The 22,583-nt window shown below is 49.5% G+C and overlaps 1 protein-coding gene across 4 annotated transcripts in view; it reads right to left on the bottom strand.

Annotated features, from left to right (window-relative positions):
* Positions 1-22,583, bottom strand: part of BCORL1 (BCL6 corepressor like 1) — an 84,425-nt gene that overhangs the window by 33,961 nt on the left and 27,881 nt on the right. For 3 of the 4 annotated variants that reach the window (XM_045295971.1, XM_045295972.1, XM_004717794.2), the window contains 5 exons: positions 18,399-18,489; positions 14,979-18,149; positions 4,580-4,745; positions 3,613-3,693; positions 791-1,180 (listed from right to left, as the gene is read on the bottom strand). In XM_045295971.1, the coding sequence (XP_045151906.1) occupies positions 791-1,180; positions 3,613-3,693; positions 4,580-4,745; positions 14,979-18,149; positions 18,399-18,489 (3,899 nt within the window). The remainder of the gene's footprint in view (positions 1-790; positions 1,181-3,612; positions 3,694-4,579; positions 4,746-14,978; positions 18,150-18,398; positions 18,490-22,583) is intronic. The other variant, XM_045295973.1, reaches the window with a different exon arrangement.

Genomic DNA, 22,583 nt, shown 5'->3' with positions numbered 1-22,583 from the left:
GAAAAGTGGGTGAAGGGAGATGTCGGACAGGGCAAGATATGACAAAATAACAATTTATAAATTATCAAGGGCTCATGAGGGAGGGGGGAGCGGGGAGGGAGGGGAAAAATGAGGAACTAATGCCGGGGTCTTAAGTGGAGAGGAAATGTTTTGACAATGATGAGGGCAATGAATGTACAAATGTGCTTTACACAATTGCTGTGTGTATGGATTGTGATAAGAGTTGTATGGTTTAAAAAAAGGGTGGGGGGAGAAACCACCTAGCCTCCAAGAGGCCTTGACTCCCTCAGCCCAACCAGGGGATTTGCTGATGTGCCAAGGTTGTCTCTGTGCACTCCCCATGCCTTCAAACTTCTATAAGAAATTGGAGGGCGTGGGCTTCTCTGTCCCCAACACACCTACCTGTCTCATAGAGACCCTTCTTTAAGGCAGGGTAGAACTGCCCCTGTGGGTTTCCATGACTATCTCTTTACCGTAATAGAAAACCTCATTTTTCTCCCATGGCGTGGCTCGTGCATTCGAACTACTGATCTTGTAGTTAGCAGCCCAAAGCATAACCCACTATGCTACCGTCACTGGTGTTTCTTCAGGCCAGACCTCATTCACACAAGCTCAACTCAAAGCCAATACCTTACGACTGGAGTGGAGTGACCCCCTCTGGCAGCTGGAGATCATAGCACCAGTTTTCTCTGGGTCCACAGGCCTTCTGCTGGTGTTGAACAGGCAGCAGCAGGCTGCTGGGAACCCTGGAGATGCCGAGGGTCCCTGACAGTGGGGCTGCCAGCCTTACCTGTTCTCCCTTTCCGCCGTTGTTCTTCTTCTTGCTCAGTGAGATACTCCCCGGTCTGATACTTTCGGCTCTTCTGTCGCCTCCTTTTCTTCCTCTTCAACAGGCCTTCCTCCTCCTCCTCGTCCTCCTCCTCGTTGGTATCCCACATTTGCCTGGCAGCCTCTGTCCTCCAGGGCATTTCTCGGGCTCGCCACAGGTGTCTGCGGCCCTGGCTCAGCAGGTTCTTATCCTGGGCATGGTGGCTGCGATACTGAGTGTCCCGTTGGGTTTTCCTCACCTTGCGACGCTTAGCTGGGGTGGGGGTCACCTCTTCTTCCTCCTCGGTGGGGAAGACTTCCTGGCTTCCCATGTCACCGTCTGCCAGACCAGCGAAGGAGCTACAGATGCTGCCTGTAGAAGACAGGGAGAGGCGGGTCAGAGGCGTCTCCAAAGGACTAAAATCTCAAGCTCTGCGAATTAGTATACTTCTGGAACATTCCTTCATTTCCGTCTCCTCAACTATCAAACAGGAACGGTGTTCCCTGCCTCAGTGACCACGCCCCCAGGCTGTTTCTGAGGAACAAACCTGAAAGTGCTCCCATAAATGCTTCTTCAACTATAATCGTCATATCCCATTTGCCCACCAATTTTGGTAAGCCCTCTTATTAGCAATACACACCTTTACTCACCCCTGTGCAGTGTCACTATCATTCACTCCCCAAACTCTTGCTTGGGGCCTAGAAAAGACACCCTGCATTGTGAGGGGTAGCAGGGACAGGCCAGAGAGTCCTGCTCTGTGGGAACTCACTCACTGCCATTGAGTAGGTGCCGATTCAGAGAGACCCTACAGGACAGGGTCGAACTGCCCTTGTGAGTTTCCAAGACAGTAACTGTTTACGGGAGGAGTAGAAAACCCTGTCTTTCTCCTGTGGATCTGCTGGTGCTTTCAGACTGCTGGCCTTCTGGAGCGCAGCCCAGTGTGTAAACCACGACGCCACAAGTGTCCCCGTCTGTGGGAAATTGGGGTTTAATAGAGAGTGAAGGTGACATCGTGCCCTAGGCCTGCTCTCCTCATGGCACCGCTCCCCCACCTCCCCCAGTTTTGATGTCAGACCCGCCCCAGACCAACAGGATCACCACCAAAGGAGAATCTCAGGCAAAATGGAATGCCAGAGGCCCCTTCCAGAGATACAGTCTCATTCAGTCAGGTCCAAATGAGCCTTCTTCCTTTCAATCAACACTTCTTCTTGTGCAGGTGCCGAGGGTTTGGAGCTGGCTCCCTGGCCCCATGCCCATCCTGGCAGCAGCTGTTGATCACCGCTGGGTGGGCACTTCACCCACCTGTGCTGACCACCCCAGCACCAGTGATACCTCGTCCAGCTGCCAAGGAGGCCTGGTCAAGGAGTTAACATCCAAAGTCCAGTCTGAAAGTGGCCTGATTGGGCAACCTGAAAGATCTGACACCTGCCTCGAAAGCAGTTCTGGGATTCTACCACTTTTCTCCTAAGGTCCACCTCTCAACGCAATACCCTCCTAATTCAAGCGAGGCCATCTGAAGAAAGGAAGAAATGGTTGGAGGCAAACACAGAGAAAATTCTTGGCCAAAGTTTCAAGTTGGTCATATCAACTTTCCTGTATACAGACCAGGCAGGGAGCAAAGTGTTCTGGTTACTCTCATATTCTCATTCATGTGGAATTCCTACAGAGCTTGCCCATTTCAAAAGAATCAAACACAGTCCAATGTGTTTAACACCCAAATGGGCTGAAATCATCTAAATGCATTGATGGTTCCCCAAGACTCAAACTGCCATGGCGACGAGCTCCAATTACCATCTCCCTCTCCATAGGCTGAGAGGTCAGTTAATAGAATATCAGCTAACTGGGTTTATACAGCACTCCACTTTCCCCAATGTACCCAATTTGTATGGCAGTCTAGGTGAGCCATCAATGCGGAGGCTAGTGGAAGCTACTGGTGACTGGAAAGGGCTAGGTGTTTTCCAGGTAACAAGGGTTTGCCCAATACCAATTCAAGAGGCCAAATGTGATTCGGCCAGCTCTGGTGACTCCACAACCAGTTTCAGTTTTGATGACCCCTGCCAGTCACCCTAAGACCCAAAGGTTCAATGTTCAGGCCTGAGGTTGGCCCCCACATTATCAGACACCAGAGATTGGAGTCAGGCCAGCTTTCCGAGGGACACCAGGTTGTCCTTCCCCCGCTGCCTCTCCAGGCTGGAAAGCCAGGCCCCCAATCTTGTGGCCGTAGCATTGATTCCAAGTCATGGTGACCCTGTGTGTCCAGAGCAAAACTGAGCTCCAAAGCGTTGTCCTAGCCATAAATTTCGCGGAAGGAGATCACTGGGCTTTTCTTTTGATGTGCTTTTGAGTGGGTTTGAATTTCCAATCTTTTGATTAATAAACTCACTGCCAACGAGTACATGCTGACTTATGACCCCTACAGGACAGAGTAGAACTGCCCCTGTGGGTTTCCAAGACAATAACTCTTTACAGGGGTAGAAAGCTTCATCTTTCTCCCTCGGAGTGGCTGGTGGATTTGAACTTCTGACCTAGCAGTTAACAGCCCAATGTATTACCCAATAAATCACCAGGGCTCCTTAGCCAAGTATAAACCCTTTGTGCCACTCAAGGACCCCTCAAATCCTGAATAACACCCTCTGCACCCCACCTGCACCCCTGGTCTCTTGCCTCCGCAGGGAATTAGGCATCTTGGCACAGCAAATCACCTCCATCACTCTCCACTTGGGCCAATGCAACAATGGCTCAACGAGGTTCTCTTTTCAGAGCTGGTGCCCAAATGGGCCATTTGCCTCAGAGGACTCACTCACCAGACTGACTGCGTGTCCGGGTGCTCAGGACCACAGGGATAAAGTCCCGGAAACTGCTCTTCGCTTTCTTTTCCAAGGAACCTGGGGTTTGGGTAGGGGGGTGGGGGTCATCAGGACAGAAAGCAGAAATGACAGAGTCTTTAGCCCGAAAAGATTTTTCAGATGGAAAACTCAAGGAGGGCTTGTGTTTTCCCTGGGGTGATACCCATTCATCCCATCTCTGAGAAGGTAAGCAGTTCCTGGTGGCTTTGGAAAATGACACATTTGGCCACGTTTGCTAACACCCCCAAACACGGATCGATTGGACAGCATGAGGGTATGGCTTGGAGGCAGCTGTCCCTCAACAGAGTTAGAACTGGATTGGAGTAAATCCCAGAGATGGACCACCTCAAATGGATCTTGGAGGTCAGAGCAAGGCAAGAAGATGGGAGGAAAGAGGGGTGAACAGAGGAAAGCTGCTATGTAAGAACAGGCTGAAAGAAGCAGATCATTTCCAATGGGCAAGACCACAAATATGGACTCAGAGGCAAAGAATACAGAGGCTTCTCTCCCTGCTGAGGGACTGAGGAGCCATGTGCGACAGAGCTCACAGGTTGAGCACACCACCGAAACCAACCGCCCCATGTATCCTCCACTAATAAGGGGACCCGATATCTCTAAACCCTTCTAGTTTTCATTCTTAACTTCTAATAATGGGAGCTTTGAGGTACACAAAGGAAGAGCATGCTGCATAAGGAAACTCTGTGTTCTGTCTCTAAGTTCTTTGGATACCCGCTTCTTTTTCGAGCCAAGATCAGCTGCAGGGTGATGGCGACCACCATCACCTTTGACCTTACTTTCCTCCCCACCTCTGACTTCAGAGGTGCCTGTTCAATCTTCTTCCAGAGTGAAGGAGTCTCCCATCATTCGGTGTCCCTGGGACCCTTCTCCAGCCCAGTTTAGCCCAGCGGGTCAGCCTGCTGCCTACCTTCCTCGTGGCTCTCGGCTCGCTTTCCTGGAGACTGGGCTTCCGGCCTCACTGGTTTCCGGTGCTTGTGCTTGACCATGATTCCGTTGTGCTCTTTTCCTGACTCTGAAGCCCCCCGGGGACTTTTCTTAGTAGGTTCTTGGGGATCACTGGGCAGCTTTCGGCACTGTGGGAGGTAGAGAGGGGCAGGTATGAGGTCATCTCATACTTTTTTAAAGTTAAGTCACCAGGGTGTGGGGTGAGGGGAAGGGCCACCCGCCACCTTCCCCGGGACACAGAGTGGCTCAGGATGGTACCCAGAGTCCAGGAGACCCCCATGGGCCTCCACACTGCATTATTTTAAACAGCTTCACAGAATCTGGGTTCACAAGCAGAACAAACGCCAAACACATTTCAAAAGGTGCTGAGTCAGGATCCCACCCCTTACCCAAACACATACCAAGGACAAGATGGGCATAAAACACCAACGCCTGTCCTGCCAGTTGGGCGATTAAATGGTTCACATGCAGGTTTCCCTCAATACCCCGAAGCAGAGCTTTCCTATGAAACTTTCAAAAAGCCGAAATGGTGTAAGGCTAAGAAGCCGGTTACCACGGGTGCCTATGGGAACAATCTTTGCACATTTCTAGAGGCAACAAGTGACCTAACAATCAATACACAAAACCTCACAGAATTCTTACACAGGGCTAACACAGGGTGACCTCAGACACAGTTGGAGGCCAGGGTGGCCTGCTGCTGTGACACTGAAAGTCATTCCCTGGGAAAGGAGCTTGGGGACACCACTCTTCCTGCTGTTGTTGTTGTGTGTGTGTGTGTGTGTGTGTGTGTGTACTCTGCCTCTTTAACGACTAGCTAAAAGACGAATGCCGAACCCCAGCTTCTACATTTTCTGTTTGCCTTCATTCCGCGAAATAAAAAATCCTCTTTGGTTTACTTTTGGTGAGCCAGAACAGGTCCTAAAGGTAGGTCTTTCATAAAAGCCCAGTGCTGTAAAACAAACTTGTGAAAAGTGTTGGTGGGCGGGGGGTTGTTACCTGTAACTTGACAGTGGAACATACTGATAGCAACAACCAAAAAAGATTGCTTAGTTCCAGTCAGTCAAGAAAAGGCATCTCTTCTCCTGTGTGAATTAATACCAGGAAGTAGATCCAATTCAGGCATGAAGAAAAACACAAAGCAGAAGCAAGTCAAGTATCCCCACACTTCTGCAGGACAATGACAAGTCCCAGGCAGTCACAGTAACACCACTTCATAACCAGCAGGGCTTCCAACTTCTCAAAAGGCTCTCATCTCCATGGTCTGATTCGATCTTCCCAACAGCCCTGAGAGAAGATGCTAAAACCATCCCTATTCAACAGTGAGCAGACTAAGGCTTCCTCCAAGGCACTCTTCACTGCCATGGAGTCAATGCTGACACATAGTGATGCCCTGTAGGTTCCCGAGACTGTAACTGTTGCCGGAGTAGGAAGCACAGTCTTTCTCCCACGGAGCTGCTGCTGGTGCTTTCGAACTGCCAACCGTGCGGATAGCAGCCCAGTGCATAACCGTTATGCCACCAGGGCTTCTTTAGGACAAGAAAAGGTAACCTGTGGACTTGCTCAGGAACTGCCACTCTCCAGGCAAGCCTGGGCCTTTGCTCATTCACACTGACAGTAACAAGGTGGCTGTGCTGGGACTGAGACCCATGCCCTTGGCCCCCAACCTCTTCATCTCAGCTCTCCTAAGCCTTCCTGTACCACTCAACCAACTCACAGGGGACCAAGGACACTCTCAGCCTAAAAGCCACCATCCACGCTCACAAGCTTTGAGGCTACTCAACACTGCTACACCAAGAAAAGGCTACGGAAGGTTGGGATTCTCTGTAGTGGAGTATCTAGGGTGTGCAGAAGATGTAAAATTTTTGAATGGTGAACACTGGGGATGTGGCAGGAAAGAGTTAAACTTGCTTGAGGGTTTTGTTTTTCTCCCCTCTGAACAGACCCACACCATACCTTCTAGAACACAGATTCCCAAACTTATTTGGTGCTTTTCGCCGGCAACAAAAATGTTTGTACTGTAGCTCAGAATTCAAGACAAAGGGTAAGGTCTGCTTTTTGCAGCCCTCCTGGATCATTCCAGAGGTCCCTCCCTGGGGGAATGGTATCGCCCACTTTGGGAAACACTGCGCTAGAAAGCCATCCCTATCAAACGAAGGGTATGACAGAGCTCTTGTTGAAAGAGCATCTTCTGGAATAAGGGGGTCTCAATTCTCTGGGCATCGGTCATCATCACCACCACCTGCCACCCAGTCCAATTTCAGGGAACCTCCCACCCCCAAGAGTCCCTTCCTGCTTTTTCTTCAGCAGAGCTGACAATTCAATCCCAGCTTTGCTTGCTGCTACTTCCTATGAACAAAAAGTGTCCCAAAAAGAAAGAACCCGGCCGCCCGGCCGGCGGGGAAACGATGGAAAGTCAGGGGAAATGACAGTAAATACACACTTTGGTGAACATGTCCTATTTATCTCTGAATACCACTTTGAACTGACTCTTTCAAGGGGAGATTGTTAACTTTTACTTCCTGAGGTAGACAGAAACACGTAAAACAGAACGTCTGCAAGGGATTTCTGCTTGTCTTTTCTGCACGGGCAGCAGCCCTGAAAGTAAAAACTTTACAGGCAGACCTCATTTTATTGCGCTTCATAGAGGCCACATTTTCACAAATGCAAGGTTTGTGGCAGCCCTGCCCTGGGCAAGGCCTAGCAATGCCATGTTTTCCAACAGCGTGGGCCCACTTGGTGTCTCTGGGTCCCATATTTCAGTCATCTTCACAATCTTTCCGACATTTCTGTGATGCTATTGCACACTTCATACATGACGGTGGAGTGCACCCATGACTTTATTGTGATACTAACTTCATTGGCGTGGTCTGGAACAGAACCCAGGCCGGCCTGTAGTGCTTATTTCAACTTAAGCAAACAGTCTGGAGGCTGGAGAGACCTCGTAAGCTGAAGGCACTGGTTAACAGAGTTCTAAAATATTGTCCAAAGAATTTTCTAAAAGAAGGCAATAAAACACACTCAGTGCCAAGTCAAGCAGAAATGTGCCTTTGCCCATGACTCTGGACTCTTTAAGGATTCCAGCAGGCCTTGGAGCAGGTAGTTGAGGAGGTAAGAGACTGTTCCGTTGCTTGGCCAGCGCTCTGAAGGGGGCTGTTTTGAATTAACCCTGTGTTTGGAGTCCTTGGCTGCTAACCTAAAGGTTGGAGGTTTGAGTCCACCCAGAGGTACTTGGAAGAAAGGCCTGGTGATCTCCTTCTGAAAACCCAAGGCACTGCAAACCTGAGGAAACACGGCGATACTCATGACACACATGGGGTCATCATGAGTTGGGGCAACTTGATAGGAAGTGGGTTATTTTCCCGCACTCTTTGTTCTTCTTGGATGACTTGCCACTAGTTTCTTTCTCAAGAGAATGGGACCTGGTGAAAGTTAAGATTGGCGTTATTTGCTCTATTAAAAACTAGACACTTGCTGTATCACAGGCCGCTTCAACACCCAGTAACTTTACTCCTTGTCCACTGCAGCTGTTCATCTGCCCAGCACACTGCTCATCTAATTCAAGAAGAGCCAGGCCTGCCTGTCACTGAGCCATCCACAGCCATCCACGTGCTCCGAGGCCAGGGCCATGTCGGTTTTGCCTGCGCTAATAACAGCAGCAGCCACCAGCACGGAGCCCTGGTCTAAGCATATACATAGACAAGGTTCGGTCAAAGTCGTGCTGCAAAATGAGTGAAACTGCTCTGAAATAGAAATACTGAAAGATGCAGCTACTGTCTCCCGACATCTCCAGCTAGGTCTGCGAGCTTCTGAAGATGGTGTTTTCCACCTCTCTAACCCTTCCCCTAAAGAATTCCATTCTCTTCAACTGACACCCCGTCAAAACAGCAGTTTGGGCACCCTCTAGGGACTCAAGTTGTGTTCCTTTTCAACGTTCTTTGCATTTGGAGAACAAAAAGAAGTCAGTCATTCAGACTAAGCTCAGGGCTATAGGGTAAACAGTAAACAGTTACCTAAGAAATTGTTGTAGGACATCCCTTGCTCCCTGCAAGGTACACTGTGGTGATGAAAAGAAACAAAACCAAAATCAACACCTTGATGCCTTATTTTTTCTCTCACTAACGCGGTCCTTTAAAAAACTGTTTCCTAATAAGCCCCTGTGATCATTCTCTGTACTTTGACCAAAGTCTATCTAGATGGACCTCCATTGAAATATTTAAAAAACAAAAATAAAACAACAGTCACCATAATTTTCTGGCTTGGGAGAATGATGGGGTTTACTACTCTACTGGTAAAGAGTTACAGTAGGCTCTGGAGGACAGTGGGAGCTTCAAGCCCACCTACAGAATATCTAGTCAGATTAAGTCTCTTGGAGAACCCTCTAGCCACAGGCATGGGTCTCAAACAGCTTTACTATCAGATAGAAATCATTTTAAACTTGATTATGCTGGATTGAACTTGATACCGCGTCAGTTGACCTTCCTCTTGACCCAACCTCAATTTGTTCTAGGCTTAAGTATTTCTTGCTTGTTCCATGACAACAATTTCTTCCCTGGCTTTTTAAATATTGATGGTGGTATTTTCTTTCTCACCCATTATTTGTACTTTTACCTTTGTATTATTATTACTTTATCCTTACCGCTTTTTGTCTTTTATTGTGTCTGTTGGCTTTCCAGTTTGTGAAGCATAGAAGGAGGAGATGCATAAAGATAATAATTGATGCAAGGGTTTATAGGGGGTGTAGGGAGGGTGAGGGTATTTGGGGAGCAAACATGAATGCAGAAGGGGGGAAGGAGCACTAGAATGGATTGTGATTATAAAACTTATTTTTAAAATGGTGATCATGATATGTAAATACTATATAAGGAAAACAATGAAAAGAAACCAAACTTGACCAATGGTTACCATAGATGACGGGGGAAAAAGAGTTGTTGCATAGGGGACACTGAGTTTATGTCAATGGTGGTAGAATAATTTAGAAAAGGATATCAATAGTGGCTGTACAGCACAGAGGACACTGAATTATACCAGTAGAAGTTGTGGAACTGGAGAATGTTCTGTATATTTTTGCCACAATTAGAAGAAAATTACATAAATAACAATGACTACAAAGAAGAAAATGTGCTAGAATTTAATATAATGACAATTGTTCAACTCTTCTTGATATAATTGAATTATTGAATTGTATGACATGTGGATAAAGTGCTAATAAAACTGTTTTTTTGGGGGGGAGAGCTACAGTGCTGGAAATTCACAGGGGCAATTCTACCCTGTCCTACAGGGTCACTATGAGTCAGTGTGTTTGGTTATAATGGTGGTTCTCAAACTTCCTATTGCTGCGACCCTTTAAAACAGTTCCTCATGTTGTGGTGAATGCCCCAACCATAAAATTATTTTTGTTGCTACTTCATCATTGTCATTTGGCTACTGTGATGAATCGGGCGACCCCTATGGGGTCTTCGCCCACAGGTTGAGAACTGCTGGGTTATAACCTTCTGAGCCTCCTTCTCTCCCTTGAAGTTAAGTGGCCCAGCAGATTCTCTCAGAAGCCACTGGTTTGCTTGGAACCTGTTCTCTGGCTCTTATTGGTAAAGCCAAGATTCATCCTTGGTTATGATTTGTTGCATCAAATCATCTTCATTAGCTTCAGTCTTGCTTAAAAGACTGATGGGAAAAATCAGCTCTCGGAGCTGGCTGACATTCATGCAATGCTTTTGGCACCATTCCAGCCCAAAGCTCATTGAGGGCAAGATGTTCTCTTTAAACAAGAAATGCTGCCCCTCACATGGGAGGGGCAGCATTTGGGGAGGGACTGCATCAATGTTAATTCTATGGTCTTTTCCACCAGTTTCTGCACTCTAGCCACAGCTTCATCACAGCACAAAAAGTATTTTTTGTGGGGACGACACCCTTAAAAGATTTGTCTGTAGCCATCTACTGATGGCAGGGACATGTCTAATCATGTGTTACTTGTAACAAAGTCACGTATATATGAATTGGAACCCTGGTAGCAATACTTTTTTTTGTTACTCTTGTATAACTTCCTGCCATCTTTATTGCTAGTAACAGCTTTACTGAGATCTAATATATACACAGACATGTAGTTCACTTATTTAAGAGTATAATTCAGTCATTTTTAGTAATATTCACAGCATTGTATAGCCATCACCACTAATTCCAAAACATTTCCAACTCCTACTTAAGTAACCCTCTACCCATCTACCTTCCCAATGTTCTGGAATATTTCTGTCCATATAGCTTTGTCTGTTTTGGGCATCTTATATCATTCCATGCAATCTTCATAACCATCCAATAAAGAGGCATTATATCATTGCCTCATGTCACAGATGAGAACACTGAGGGTCAGAGACATGAACTCACTCGACTGATCTCACACAGTTAGGAAGTGGTGGAGCCAGGATTCAAACTTCGGCATTCTGCCTGGTTCCAGAGAGCACAGGGGTTACCAAGATTGTGCACCACAATGATATAGGAGGCATCAAGCAAGTGGATGATCATGCGGCCCCTCAGAAGAAGAGGATGGTCTTTCAAGACAAAGGGGTCTGGGTGGGAGTTCCAACACTGCCACTTAGTAGTTTTGCAATAGGAACCTTACCCTCTCCCAGCCGCTGTTTCCTAGGTTTTCTCATCTGTGAAATAGGTCTAGTAGTCACCCCATAGGGTCATTACTCACTGCCACTGAATCAATGATGACTCATAACAACACCCTGTGGGTTTCCAAGACTCTCACTGTTTATTGGAGTAGAAAGGCCAGTCTTTCTCCCAGGGAGCTGCTGGTGGTTTCCAACTGCTGACCCTGTGCACACCAGCCCGATGTGTAACCACACCATCACCAAGGCTCTATATATGGTCATTATATGAACTGATTTACATAATGCATATGAAAAACACTTAGTATAACCTCTAGGTATAAAATGCTTAAAAAAAAATTCACTCGGTTGCTGCAGAGCTGATTTTAAGTCATGGCAACCTCTTGCCTGTCAGAGTTGGTCTGTGCTCCATAGAGGCTTTCAGGGTAGTGACCTCTTGGAAGCAGATAACCAGGATTTTCTCCCATGGTGCTTAACCATTGGCACCACCCGGGGACTCCAGGTTTATACTCAAAGACTTGAAAGTAGAAACTTAGAGATATGCACACCAATGTTCAATGCAGTGAAAGATAGTAACAACCTCGATACCATCAACAGATAAAGGGAAAACCAAGGGTGGCACCTACATGCAATTAAATACTAGTTGACCATCAAGAGATATGAAGTTTCACCATATACTTCAATAAAGATGAACCTTAAATATTATGCGAAGGGAAATCACTCCTTCCAAAAAAGGACAAATACTAGATCATTCCACTTAGGTGGAATTATGTGGCACAGGAAATACAGAGTGAGCAAAGTTTCCCAGTGACCACCAGGGGTTGGGGAAAAAGAAAAGGGCCCTGGTGGTGTAGAAGATTAAGTGCTGGGCTGTTTACTGCCAAGGTGAGTGGTTCATATCCACCAGCCATTCAGCAGGTAAGGTGAGGCTTTCTACTCACATACAGATCTACAGCCTTGGAAACCCAATGGAGCAGTTCCACTCTGTCCTATGGGATCAATATGTGGCAGAATTGACTTGATTGCAGTGAGTTTGTTTTTAGAGTTTGGGGAAAATGAAGAATTACTTATGGGGTACTGAATTTCTGGTTCACCAAAAACCAAACCCACTGCCATAGAGTTGATTCTGTCAGACTTGTAGTAACCCTACAGGACAGAATCGAACTATCCCTGTGGATTCTCATTCACTCATTCACTCACTCACTCACTCAGTCTCACTGCCTTCGAGTCAATTAAAACTCATAATGACCCTACAGGACAGGGTAGACCTGCCACCTGTGGGTTTCCAAGACTAATTCTCTGTGGAAGCAGAAAGCCTCACCTTTGTCCCATGGAGTGACTGGTAGTTTCCAATTGTTGACCTATGTTTAGCAGCCCAATGCATAGTCACTACAATACCAGGGCTCCTCCCCTGTGGGTTAGTAAAACCAGACTCACTGGCATAGAATCTATGCTGACTTACAGCAACCCTACAGGGTAGGGGAGAACTGCTCCTGTGAGTTTTCAAGACCGTAATTCTTTACAGGAATAGAAAGCCCCGTCTTTCTCCGCAGAGCAGCTGGTGATTTTGAACTGCTGATCATATGGATCACAGCCCAACGCATAACCACTACACCACCCACCAGAGCTGCTGAGTTTCTGGTTAGGGGGGTGAAAACTATTTGGAAACGGATAGTGGCAATGGTTGCACACTACGGTGAAAGCAATCCATGTCACGGATTCAAAACCGTTCCAGAGGCAAATACTTCATTATTTCAACCAACATTAACAAAACACCACTTGGTATATAGTAGGAGTTGAAGAAATGGGAACAAATCTACTACTGTTAATTATTAGTCATATTACCACCGAGGGCAGATTACTTCCTGAGCTGACCAAACATTATGCTCTCCTAGGCCATGACCTCTGTTTCATCTCTTTGATAGAGAGATGGCTATGAGGTTGAGTAAAACCAACCCACACTCTATCCCAGGAGTTCTGAGCCTGGGGTCTATGGAGGGGCTTTGGGGAAAGGATGGGTTCAAGGACCTCCTGAAAGGATTGGCAAAACTCTGAGGTCATTTCTCTGGGGAGAGAGTTCACAACTCTCAGCTGCTTCCCAAAGCAGCTTCTCAAAGCATCCTATGGCCCCAGAACAATCAAGAACTTCCGGCACAAACCAATGCATGTGGTGTTCTGGCTAGAAATGTGTTCAGTAGCATTTACCAGTATCCTATTTGAATGTCTGATAACAAAACGCCAAATATTTGTGTGTGTGTGTGAGGGGGGGGCATCGTATCCTTGATTGCTTAAAAGAATGTCCTGGGGTCACCAGTGGCATCCATCACCCACTGGATTCAACTCGCCAACCACTTGACAGAGACCTTTGGGGGCAGTGAGGGGGTGCTAGTGGGGGAGGAATAAGCCAGAAAAGGAGGATGAGACTGGTTGTGCAATCCTAAAACGGCATCAACGTCACCGGTTTGTACTTGTTTGACACTGTTCCATCAGTTAATTTTGTTGTGTCGAATCTCAACAACAAGACATGTAAACTTTGTGAAAGGAAAAATGGTATGCCTTGTGTTGACAGCAGCCAAAAACGTGAATGTACTACAGATCACTGTACTGTGCACTTCTAAATGGCTACAATAGCGATTAAAACCCCAACTGATGTGCTTTGGTGGTTGTTGCTCGAGCCCTAGTAGCATAGTAGTTACATGTTGGGCTGTGATCCTCAGAGTCAAGAGTTGGAAACCACCAGCCACTCTGTGGGAGAAAGATGAAACTTTACTCCCGTAAAGAGTTAGTGTCTCAAAAACCCACAGGGGTGGTTTTACCTTGTCCTATAGGGTCGCTTTAAGTCAGCTTCAACTTGATGGCAGTACACTTGGTTTGTGGTTGTTGCTGAGCAACAGCCATTCAACTGTTTCTCCACGTGCCATTGGGTGTCATTGATGACACTCTGCCATGATGGGGACCATTCTCACCCTCCTCTTCCGAGTTGCCCCCTACCACTAACATAAACTCACTGTCCCCCTAAGCCTCCTATTGAACCTTTCCAAATACTGTTGTCAATCAAACACGATAGATTTTTGTCATACAAGTAGTTGATGACAACAACCAGTCAATAATTATGTAAATAAATAACTAATCTGGTGCGATGCAGGTGTCTACCTGCCTTGCACACTAAATTCCTACTGGCCCCAAGCTCAAAGCTAGCCACCTCAAGTGTGAGGTGGTTAGGCAACTAGTGGGTTAAGCCCCCAAACCAAATTGCCTCTTGTTCCATGAGGCTCCAAGCCAATCCTAAGCAGGCTTTCCCAATGGTGCAAAGAACAACCCTGCCCAAGGCCCTCTTGCTCGCTTGCTGGGCCTTAAGTTCTCAAGGAAAGAAAAGGAAGAACTGCTATCCAGGGAAGGGCTTGTTATTCATTTCCTTCTCCAACACATCTTTTGCTTTCCAACCTCAGCTGGGACAACACAGTCTGTAGCCCCAGGGGTCTAATCCACTGGCACATCTTCTAAGAGATAAGTGAGCCTGCCCCTCTGGATATAGCTGGAGAATCTCACTCACACCTATCAAGTTGATGTCCACTCACAGTGACCCTATATCTGGAGAATGGGACTTGAAAAGAAGATGGCGGGACATTCTTCATAAGCTTGTCAATAAAAGGTCCATTCACAGAGCCACTCCAGAGTGACTAAAACAAGGTGGCTATCTGAGGAACAAAGGTGGTGTCTCCGTCCAGCCCGAGAGCCCATCCCAGCACTCACCTTGGGTCCATGTGAACTCCGGACTATGGGTTGGGGTTGCAGTGGCTGCTGCTCCGCATTTTCCTTCTCTTTGCCACACTTCGCTTTCTTGGGTGGCAGTGACTCGGTCATGTCATCTGGCTGCCACTTGTTCTTGCAAGTGAAGACTCCAACAGTTTCCTGTTTCACTCGCGCCTGCCCAGCCTGGCCCCGAACCTCGGCCTGGCCCCTCTGGGGAGCTGTCGGAAGGCTGTCGGCCCGGAAGCAGGTGGCTAGATTGAAGACCACGTCGCCTTCCACTTTCTCCATTTTTACCCGCCCCAAGTCCACCTGGCTTCCTAGCTGTGGGAGCTCAGCGCTTGGGCCCCTCTTGCTGCTTGGAACCACATCCAAGATGAGCTCCTTGGGGTGGCTGTCATGAGGTAGCAAAGGCAGCTCGTGGGACATGTAGGTGGCCAGTACTTGGTTCTTGGGCTTTGTGTCTCCAGCCAGCTTCAGGCTACAAGCCCCCTGGGGGCCTTCCATCTTAGAGGTGCTGTCAGGGCAGAGGTGGGTCTCGGACTCCTCCAGGCCCTGGTTCATTCTCACATCCCCACTGCTGGGCTGAACAGACAGGGCCAGGGTCCCTGTCTGAGGGCTGAGAGTCAAGAGGACGGGGTTGACTTGTTCTTCATAAGGCTTGGCAGCAATCCGGCAAGTTTTGTTCTTTGAGACTGTGTCCTGCTCAGGCACAAAGGGGACCCCAGGCCTGGGCTGCCCATCGGGAAGTCCATGCACAGGTTCACCAGAAAACTCAGGCACCACACTGCTGGGCCGGATGGGCACGCCCTGCTGACTGGGGCTCAGCTGTCCAGCACCGGAAATGCCGATGGAAAGCAGAGATGGTTGGTGATATGGTGACCAGCCTACAGGCAGGACCTGGGTGCTAGTGGCTTTCCCATTGACTGAACACCGAGAATAAATATTTGCCTGCCCTGTGGGTTTCCACAATGAGAGATCCTTGGTTTGGCACCCTGGCAGTCCAGGGGCAATGCGGGCTGGTGGATAACGTTTGACTGTGCTTGGCTGTCCCTCAGCACCGGCCTGACTACCCTTTTTAGTGCAAGGGGCAGCCGTGTTCTTCGGCTCACCTTGATCAATGATGGAGATGGGCTCCTGCTTGGGAAGATGGCGGGGATCTCGGGGGAGGCCCAGGTTGGGGTCTTTGTTCAGCAGCAGGGAGGCAGGCACTGGGTTGGCCACGCCCACGTAGGTGCCTGGAATGGTGCTGATGAGTGCAGTGGAATTCTTCACCCAGGTGCTGGGGTCGCCGTTCCTCACAATCTCAGGGAAGATGACAAAAGGGGAGGATGTGGAGCCCAGGCATGAGGTGACACCACTGCCAGCTGCCTGGGTCGTGCGCTGAGACCTAGACAGGACTGTGGAGAGGAGGGCCTTGCTGCTGGTATGCACAGGAGTCAACACTGGCATGGGGGGAGTCTTGCGCTGGTTCGGCAATGGAAGCTTCTGGCGGTTGGACTTGGAGGAGAGATCAAGGGGCATCTCGCTGCACTCTGAAGGAGAGGCCATCTCTCGCTCCAGCTGTGGAGGTGACTTAAGGGGAGAGAAGGTGACGGAAGTCCCTTCTGTTTGCTGCTCTGTGCCGCCAGGCATCTTGGCTGGGTGTGGTGGGGCTGAGCTCCCACTGGGGGCTGGCAGCAGAGGCTGTGCAGCTGGAAGCAACTTGGCAGAAGCGGTGCCGGTGCCGGGGGCCGTCTCTGCCAAGGGCCCAGGGACCCCATCAGGGGCGGGCTGGGTGCTGGTGCTGCTAGACGGGGAAGTGCAGGGCAGCCTGTTCACCTCCAGGGGCACCAGCTTGGAGTCGGAAGTCAGAGGTCGGGCCACCGAGAATGCATACGGGTAGGAGCGGAGCTCTGGGGAAGCCAGCACGCCAGGAAGACACCGTTCCTGCAGGTAGGATGGCAGGACAGGAAGGGTCAGGGTGGAGGAGACCCCAAGGGTGGTTGGCAGTGTGGCCACACTGAGTGGCTGCCCACAGCTCGGAGGTGGGATATAAACCAGTGGTGGGCTGGGGGTCAGGACTGTCCCCGGCTGAAAGGACAGGGGGACTTTTTGCATAGCTGGTGCTTGTGCTGCAGGAAAGCACACTCGATTCAAACTGAAGGAGGCAGGGATTGGGGCCGAGGTGGGGATGACAGTAGGTGTGGCGGCCGGCATGGGTGTAGGAGCTGGAGTAAAGATGGGGGCCGGCGTGGGGGCTGGCACTGGGGTCGGGGCAAAGGCTGGGATGAGGGTGGGAGTAGAAGGTGGGCCGGAGGAGGGGGTGGGGGTAGGCATCGGTGCTGCTGGAGGTGGGGGAGCTGCTGGAGGAGTGGAAGATGGCATGGGGGCTAGAACAGGAGTGGGGACAGGAGCCAGCACCAAGGTCGGAGCTGCGGGGGGCACAGGAGCCTGGATGAGGGCCAAGGGAGGTGCAGAAACAGGGACTGAGAGAGGGGCAGGGGTGGGAACAGAGATGGGGACTGGACCTGAGGGGGAAGCAGACGCTGGCACAGACACCAAGACTGAGGCAGAGACTGATGCTGGGGCCAGAGCTGGAACTGGTGCTAAGGGAGAGGAAGGTGCTGGAACTGAAGTGGTCACTTGGACAGGGACTAGCCCGGAATGGGGCACTGGGGCAGGGACAGAGAGGGGAACCTGGAATGGATCGGGAACAGATGGGGGAACAGAAACTGAACCAGGAGCAGGGGGGCAGATGGGGGTTGGCATTGAGCTGAAGTTGGTGGTAACCAGAGGCAGGGTCCCCTCCATGGGGACACCTGTTCCCAGAGTTGCCAAAATGAAAGTATTCTTCTCTCCGCCGCCGTGCCGAGAGTCCGGAGCCTTGCCGGAGGTGGAGGAGGCCGAGCTGTCGGCCTGCTTGCTCATTTGGACACTGAGGGGTGCCCAGGGACACTCAGCCCTGCTGTTGCCGGCCTCGGCGCTGTCAGGAGGGGGAAGCTTGAGTGCGTCCCCTGGGCTGCTCAGGGCCCTGACCAGGCCATCGGCTGCTGCCTCGTTCCCAGCAGAGTCCATTTTCGGTTGAGGGTCATCAAGCTTTTCTCCTGACTTGTGCCCAAGTTTCTCTGTCGCACAGCCATCTGTGTCTGCCCCCCGGGCATTGCTGCCACTACCAACCGCTGTGAGCTCCACCTGCAACGACAGAGCCGTGCGCATGTCTTAGCACACTCCCTTTTGGTGGTGCAAGGGTCCCTGAGTGACCACTGCAGGTCCTCTCTGAAACTCCACCCTCCAGGTCTAGGCAGACACCTCCAACCACACCTGGGAAACATCCAAGGGCCTTCCCACATCTCTCCCTAGGATAGCAGCCTGGGTGTGTCACCCCAGACAGGTCAACCCCACCCTCTGGTGAGCAGCACATGGCTCCACATGTCCCCTTACCTTGGAAAAGCTGCTGCTGACACAAAACTCCTGAGATCCAAAGTGCTGGCAGTCACCTGTCGTGGACTCCTCATCAGAAAGAGGTGCTCTTCTAGCAGGGGGAAGAGAGCCAGAGGAGGGAGGGCCATGAGGCCTGGTCTGGGGCCAACCGCCACCTGCTTCCCAGTGTCCCCTGACTGCCTGGAGGCCCCTAGAACCTTCCAACCTGGCTTCCCTCAGTGGCTTGTGAGGTATTACAAAGAATTGGGTTGGGTTGGGGGGCTGCTAGGCTGCAAACTGCGGCTTTCTCAGTTTGGCAAGTTCTTCCCAGCAGGTGATCCTCCCCAGGGTGGTCAGGGCACTGTCTGATTTTAAGTCTATCAGGGAGGCTGGCTGGAGGTGCCATATGGGCACCATGTTTTATACCCTAAATCTGAATTTTCACCTTATCATCTGATACGTGGCCACCAGGTCACAGGGTGCTGAGAGGAGTATGAAGGGCACTCTTTCCTGCCCACAGCATACATCTACCTGGTTTTAGCATGCCCCCTGGCTCCAGGCCCATACCCTGTCTCCGACCGCTGGACCCTGCATAAATTCTATCTGTTTCCATCCCCACAATCTTCCCTCAACCACTCAACACCACCCCATTCACTTTCAGCCCAAAGGAAGTTACTTAAGGCCACAGGAGCCAAGTTCTGGCTAGCATACCCCAGATAAAGAGCTCCAGGACAAAGAGAGATGGGTTCCAAAGGAAGAAACATCCACTGTCCTTTGGCCTGTACACAAATTTGTCTCCAAATTTCAAGTGAGAGTATAAGAAAATGGGCCATCGTGACCACAAAAGGGTCACGTGAAGAGGGTGACACTGAAGAGGGGTCCAATCCCCTCTGAAAGCTGGGTGTTTCATGGTTTTCAGCACAGCAATAATGTCCTGTCCCCTTGTCTCCTGCCCAAAGGATGATGAAGCAAGAATAGGAGCTTGGAGTGGCAAGTGGGGGAGATATGGGCTAAAGCAGAAAGCCCTCACATAACCAGCTGCAGCCCATCTCCTAGGTGGGCAAAGCACTAGGATGTTCTGTGTCTCTCAAGAAAAGCTTGGACTGTCCTCAGGATTGCTTCCCTACTGTGTCCCTGAAGAAATCGGCTCCCACCTCCCCGGCTGCCCTAGCCAAAGGGCAGTCAGGGTGCTCGGGTCCAGACCCAACCAGAGAAAGGAGAGCTCAGCTAACTAACTCCCACATGTGCAACCAGGTACCATCGAGGGCTCCGAAACTCTACCTTGGGCAAGACTGGCAAATAAACAAACAAGGAGGGGGCAGTCACCACAGGCCTAACCCCATCTTCGCAGGGTTCCATGATGAGCTAACTGGTAGAGGGTGGGGAACCACTTGGTTCCGTTAAGAAACAGCCAGGAGGGCAGAAGAGAGACAAACCACAGAAAGGCTGGAGGAGAGGCAAGGATGGCAGGATGGTGTCAGGGGGAGGGAGGATGGAGACATTCACAGCAACCTCTGAGAGACCAGAAAAGTCTGCCCTCTAGCCTGCCTTGGGACAGGGGGGCAAGCATGGTCTGACTAGATTTACCAGGGGCGGTTTGTGGGGTAGATGGGGGTCAAGAGGAAACAAGGGGCAGCCCCCCCACTCCACCCCTTTGGGGCTGCAGAGGGGCAGTGTTTTTAGCTTTCTCTCCCCTCCTCACCGGACAAAACGGAGAGAGAGCCAGCTGCAGACGCTAGCCCCCTGCTCAGCTCTCATGAAGGGCTCCTTCCTGAGTGGAGTCTGCCATCAGAGAATAACAACGATGACCAAAAGGACCTGGGAAGTAGTAGCAGTGAGAGCAGCTGTCCCAGCCATGCCAGGGACCAGACCCATGAGTGTGTCCCAACCCCTGAGGTCTGGCAAAATGTCCTGGGGCCTCATTTCAAACCTTTTGAAGAGAGAGAGGTATACAGAGCTGAGGCAATGCTCAGTTCCTCAGCTGAGAGCTTCTGGGACCAGAATGGTTTACAGGGTTGGTGGGGGTGGTGGAGGAGAGCAGTGGGAGCTGGGTCAAAGGGGAAAGGTTATGAGGGGGGCAGGGGCAGAGAGGGGGAGGGGAGGGCATGGGTCAAGGCAGGCTTCAATCAGGCCTGAAAATCAATCCTACTGCTTCATCCCACCAGAGATGCCCCCTTGCCCCGGGCTGTTAGTTTCTTAAACTTTAACCAGAAATGGACATAGCCTTTCAGGGATATGTCCCTGATTACCAAGGACCAGCCTCCACTGTCAAACTGGACCTCTTTCACTCCCTTGTTGAGCCCCGATTACAGGAGTCACAGTAATATCTGAGCCAGTCCACACTAAGCCCCTTACCTTCTAGCCCATGCCTCCAGGACCACCTTCTTCCCAGCCAGAGCCCTCCCTAAACCCTCCCTTCCAAATCCTCTTCATCCTTCCAGACCCTACTCAAAGGTCACTGCCACTGGGAAGCCTTCCCTTATTTCCACTGGAAGTTGGTCTTTGCGCCCAAATGCCCAAAGAACCTGGACATGCCACTCTCACTGTGCATCCGAACAATCAGCCCCGTGTGACTGCAGGTTTGCTCTCATTGTGTTCAATAACACTTTGCAGAAAATGTGCAGAATGAAGGAAAGCATTCATTTTAGAAAGGAAGCAAACAAGCCAAGAAGATCGATTTCACTCGAGACTCAACTAGAGATGGCTGGCCAGGTTGCAAACAGAATGGGAAGAACTCACCCTCAGGTACAGCTTTAGACCCAAAACCTCTCAGTTCAACACGTTGTCAAATGCAAAGGAAGATGGGTTTTAAGTAAGGTGAGATCACATTTTGGAAATCAGCTGTGGCACACGGCCTAGGCTGGGGGTGGAAAGGCTACGATAGAGGGTAGATGAGATCAGAAGTGACAAGCCTTAAAATTAAAAGGTCACCTTAACCACCAGGCATTTCAAGAAAGGTCCTAAAAGAGAGAAGAGTGAGTTGGCGGGCCTACTTCCTGCTCCAGTCTTTGGAAAGAGTTATAATAAATGAAAAAAGTCCTGGTGGGGGCAGTGCCTAAAAGTACTCAGCTGCTAACCAAGAGGTTGGCGGTTCAAGTCCACCCATTATCTCTGTAGGAAGAAGACCTGACTGTCTACTCCCATAAAGATTAGAGCCCTGAAAACCCAACTGGGAATTCAGCTCTGTCACAGTAGGTCATTATGAATGGAAGTCAACACGACGACATGATGAAGAATGAAGCAAGGTGATTTCTCTGTTGGCTTTTTGAAGGCTCTAGTCCAGAGATCACTGCATTAAAGTCTCAAATACTTACAGCCAGAGCAACATAACCTACCAATGAACGCTTCACACAGATCCATCGGCCACCCTTCCCTCCCCTGGATCAGCTCTTAATAATTATCAGGTGATATCCCTCAAATACAAAGGTGAATATCTTTCTTCCTCAGTAGCTGAGAAGAATTGTGTCCTGACTAATTTTCTAAAATTAAATTTCTTTCAAGTCCATCTGTAATTTGGTCCTTGGTACAGACAATGAAGACATCAGGCATTAATGGCCTAAACAAGTATAAATGTCTGTTCTCTTTGGCCTAAACCCAGACAAGTAGACAGGCACACACTTTCCCAGTTAGAATAGGATGTGAATGTAGATCAACACAAAGATTAGCTATTCCTTTTCCAAATTTACCAATATTCTTCCTCCACATGCACACATACATACGTACATGCAAACAATTCCTAACTTTACCCAAGGATATGACAGATCTTAAAAGCCATGTTTTGTATTCTAGTTCGTTCATCTGATGCATTTGGATGGAAACAACCAATGGATTGAAACAACAGCTAAATGCCAACAATCATGGGGAAGGGTGTCTTCCCTAAAAAAGGGGAGAAGCAACCATCTCACACAGCTCTTCAGCCAAGGATTATAAAAATCAAAAATACAATTAGAATGTCATTTTTAGTGCTCATGGTACAGGGCATAGTAAGAAAGTGGCTTATCTGGTCAAACATATATTTTGGTGAGCAAAAAGAGGGAAACACCTACGCCAATTAGGCAAGCATCACTATCAACTTAGTATTAACACTCAGTTAACACTCAGTTAACTGAGACCAGAAGGACTAGATGGTGCCCAGCTACCTCTTTCTGGCCATCCTGACCAGGGACACAATAGAAGGTCCCAGATACAATGGGCGTTGCGGGGGGG

Source organism: Echinops telfairi, unplaced genomic scaffold, assembly GCF_000313985.2.
Source record: "Echinops telfairi isolate 266 unplaced genomic scaffold, ASM31398v2 ScPeMD7_6681;HRSCAF=7622, whole genome shotgun sequence".
In the NCBI taxonomy this organism is placed as follows: Eukaryota; Metazoa; Chordata; class Mammalia; order Afrosoricida; family Tenrecidae; genus Echinops; species Echinops telfairi.
This window is presented reverse-complemented; position numbering and strand designations above follow the sequence as displayed.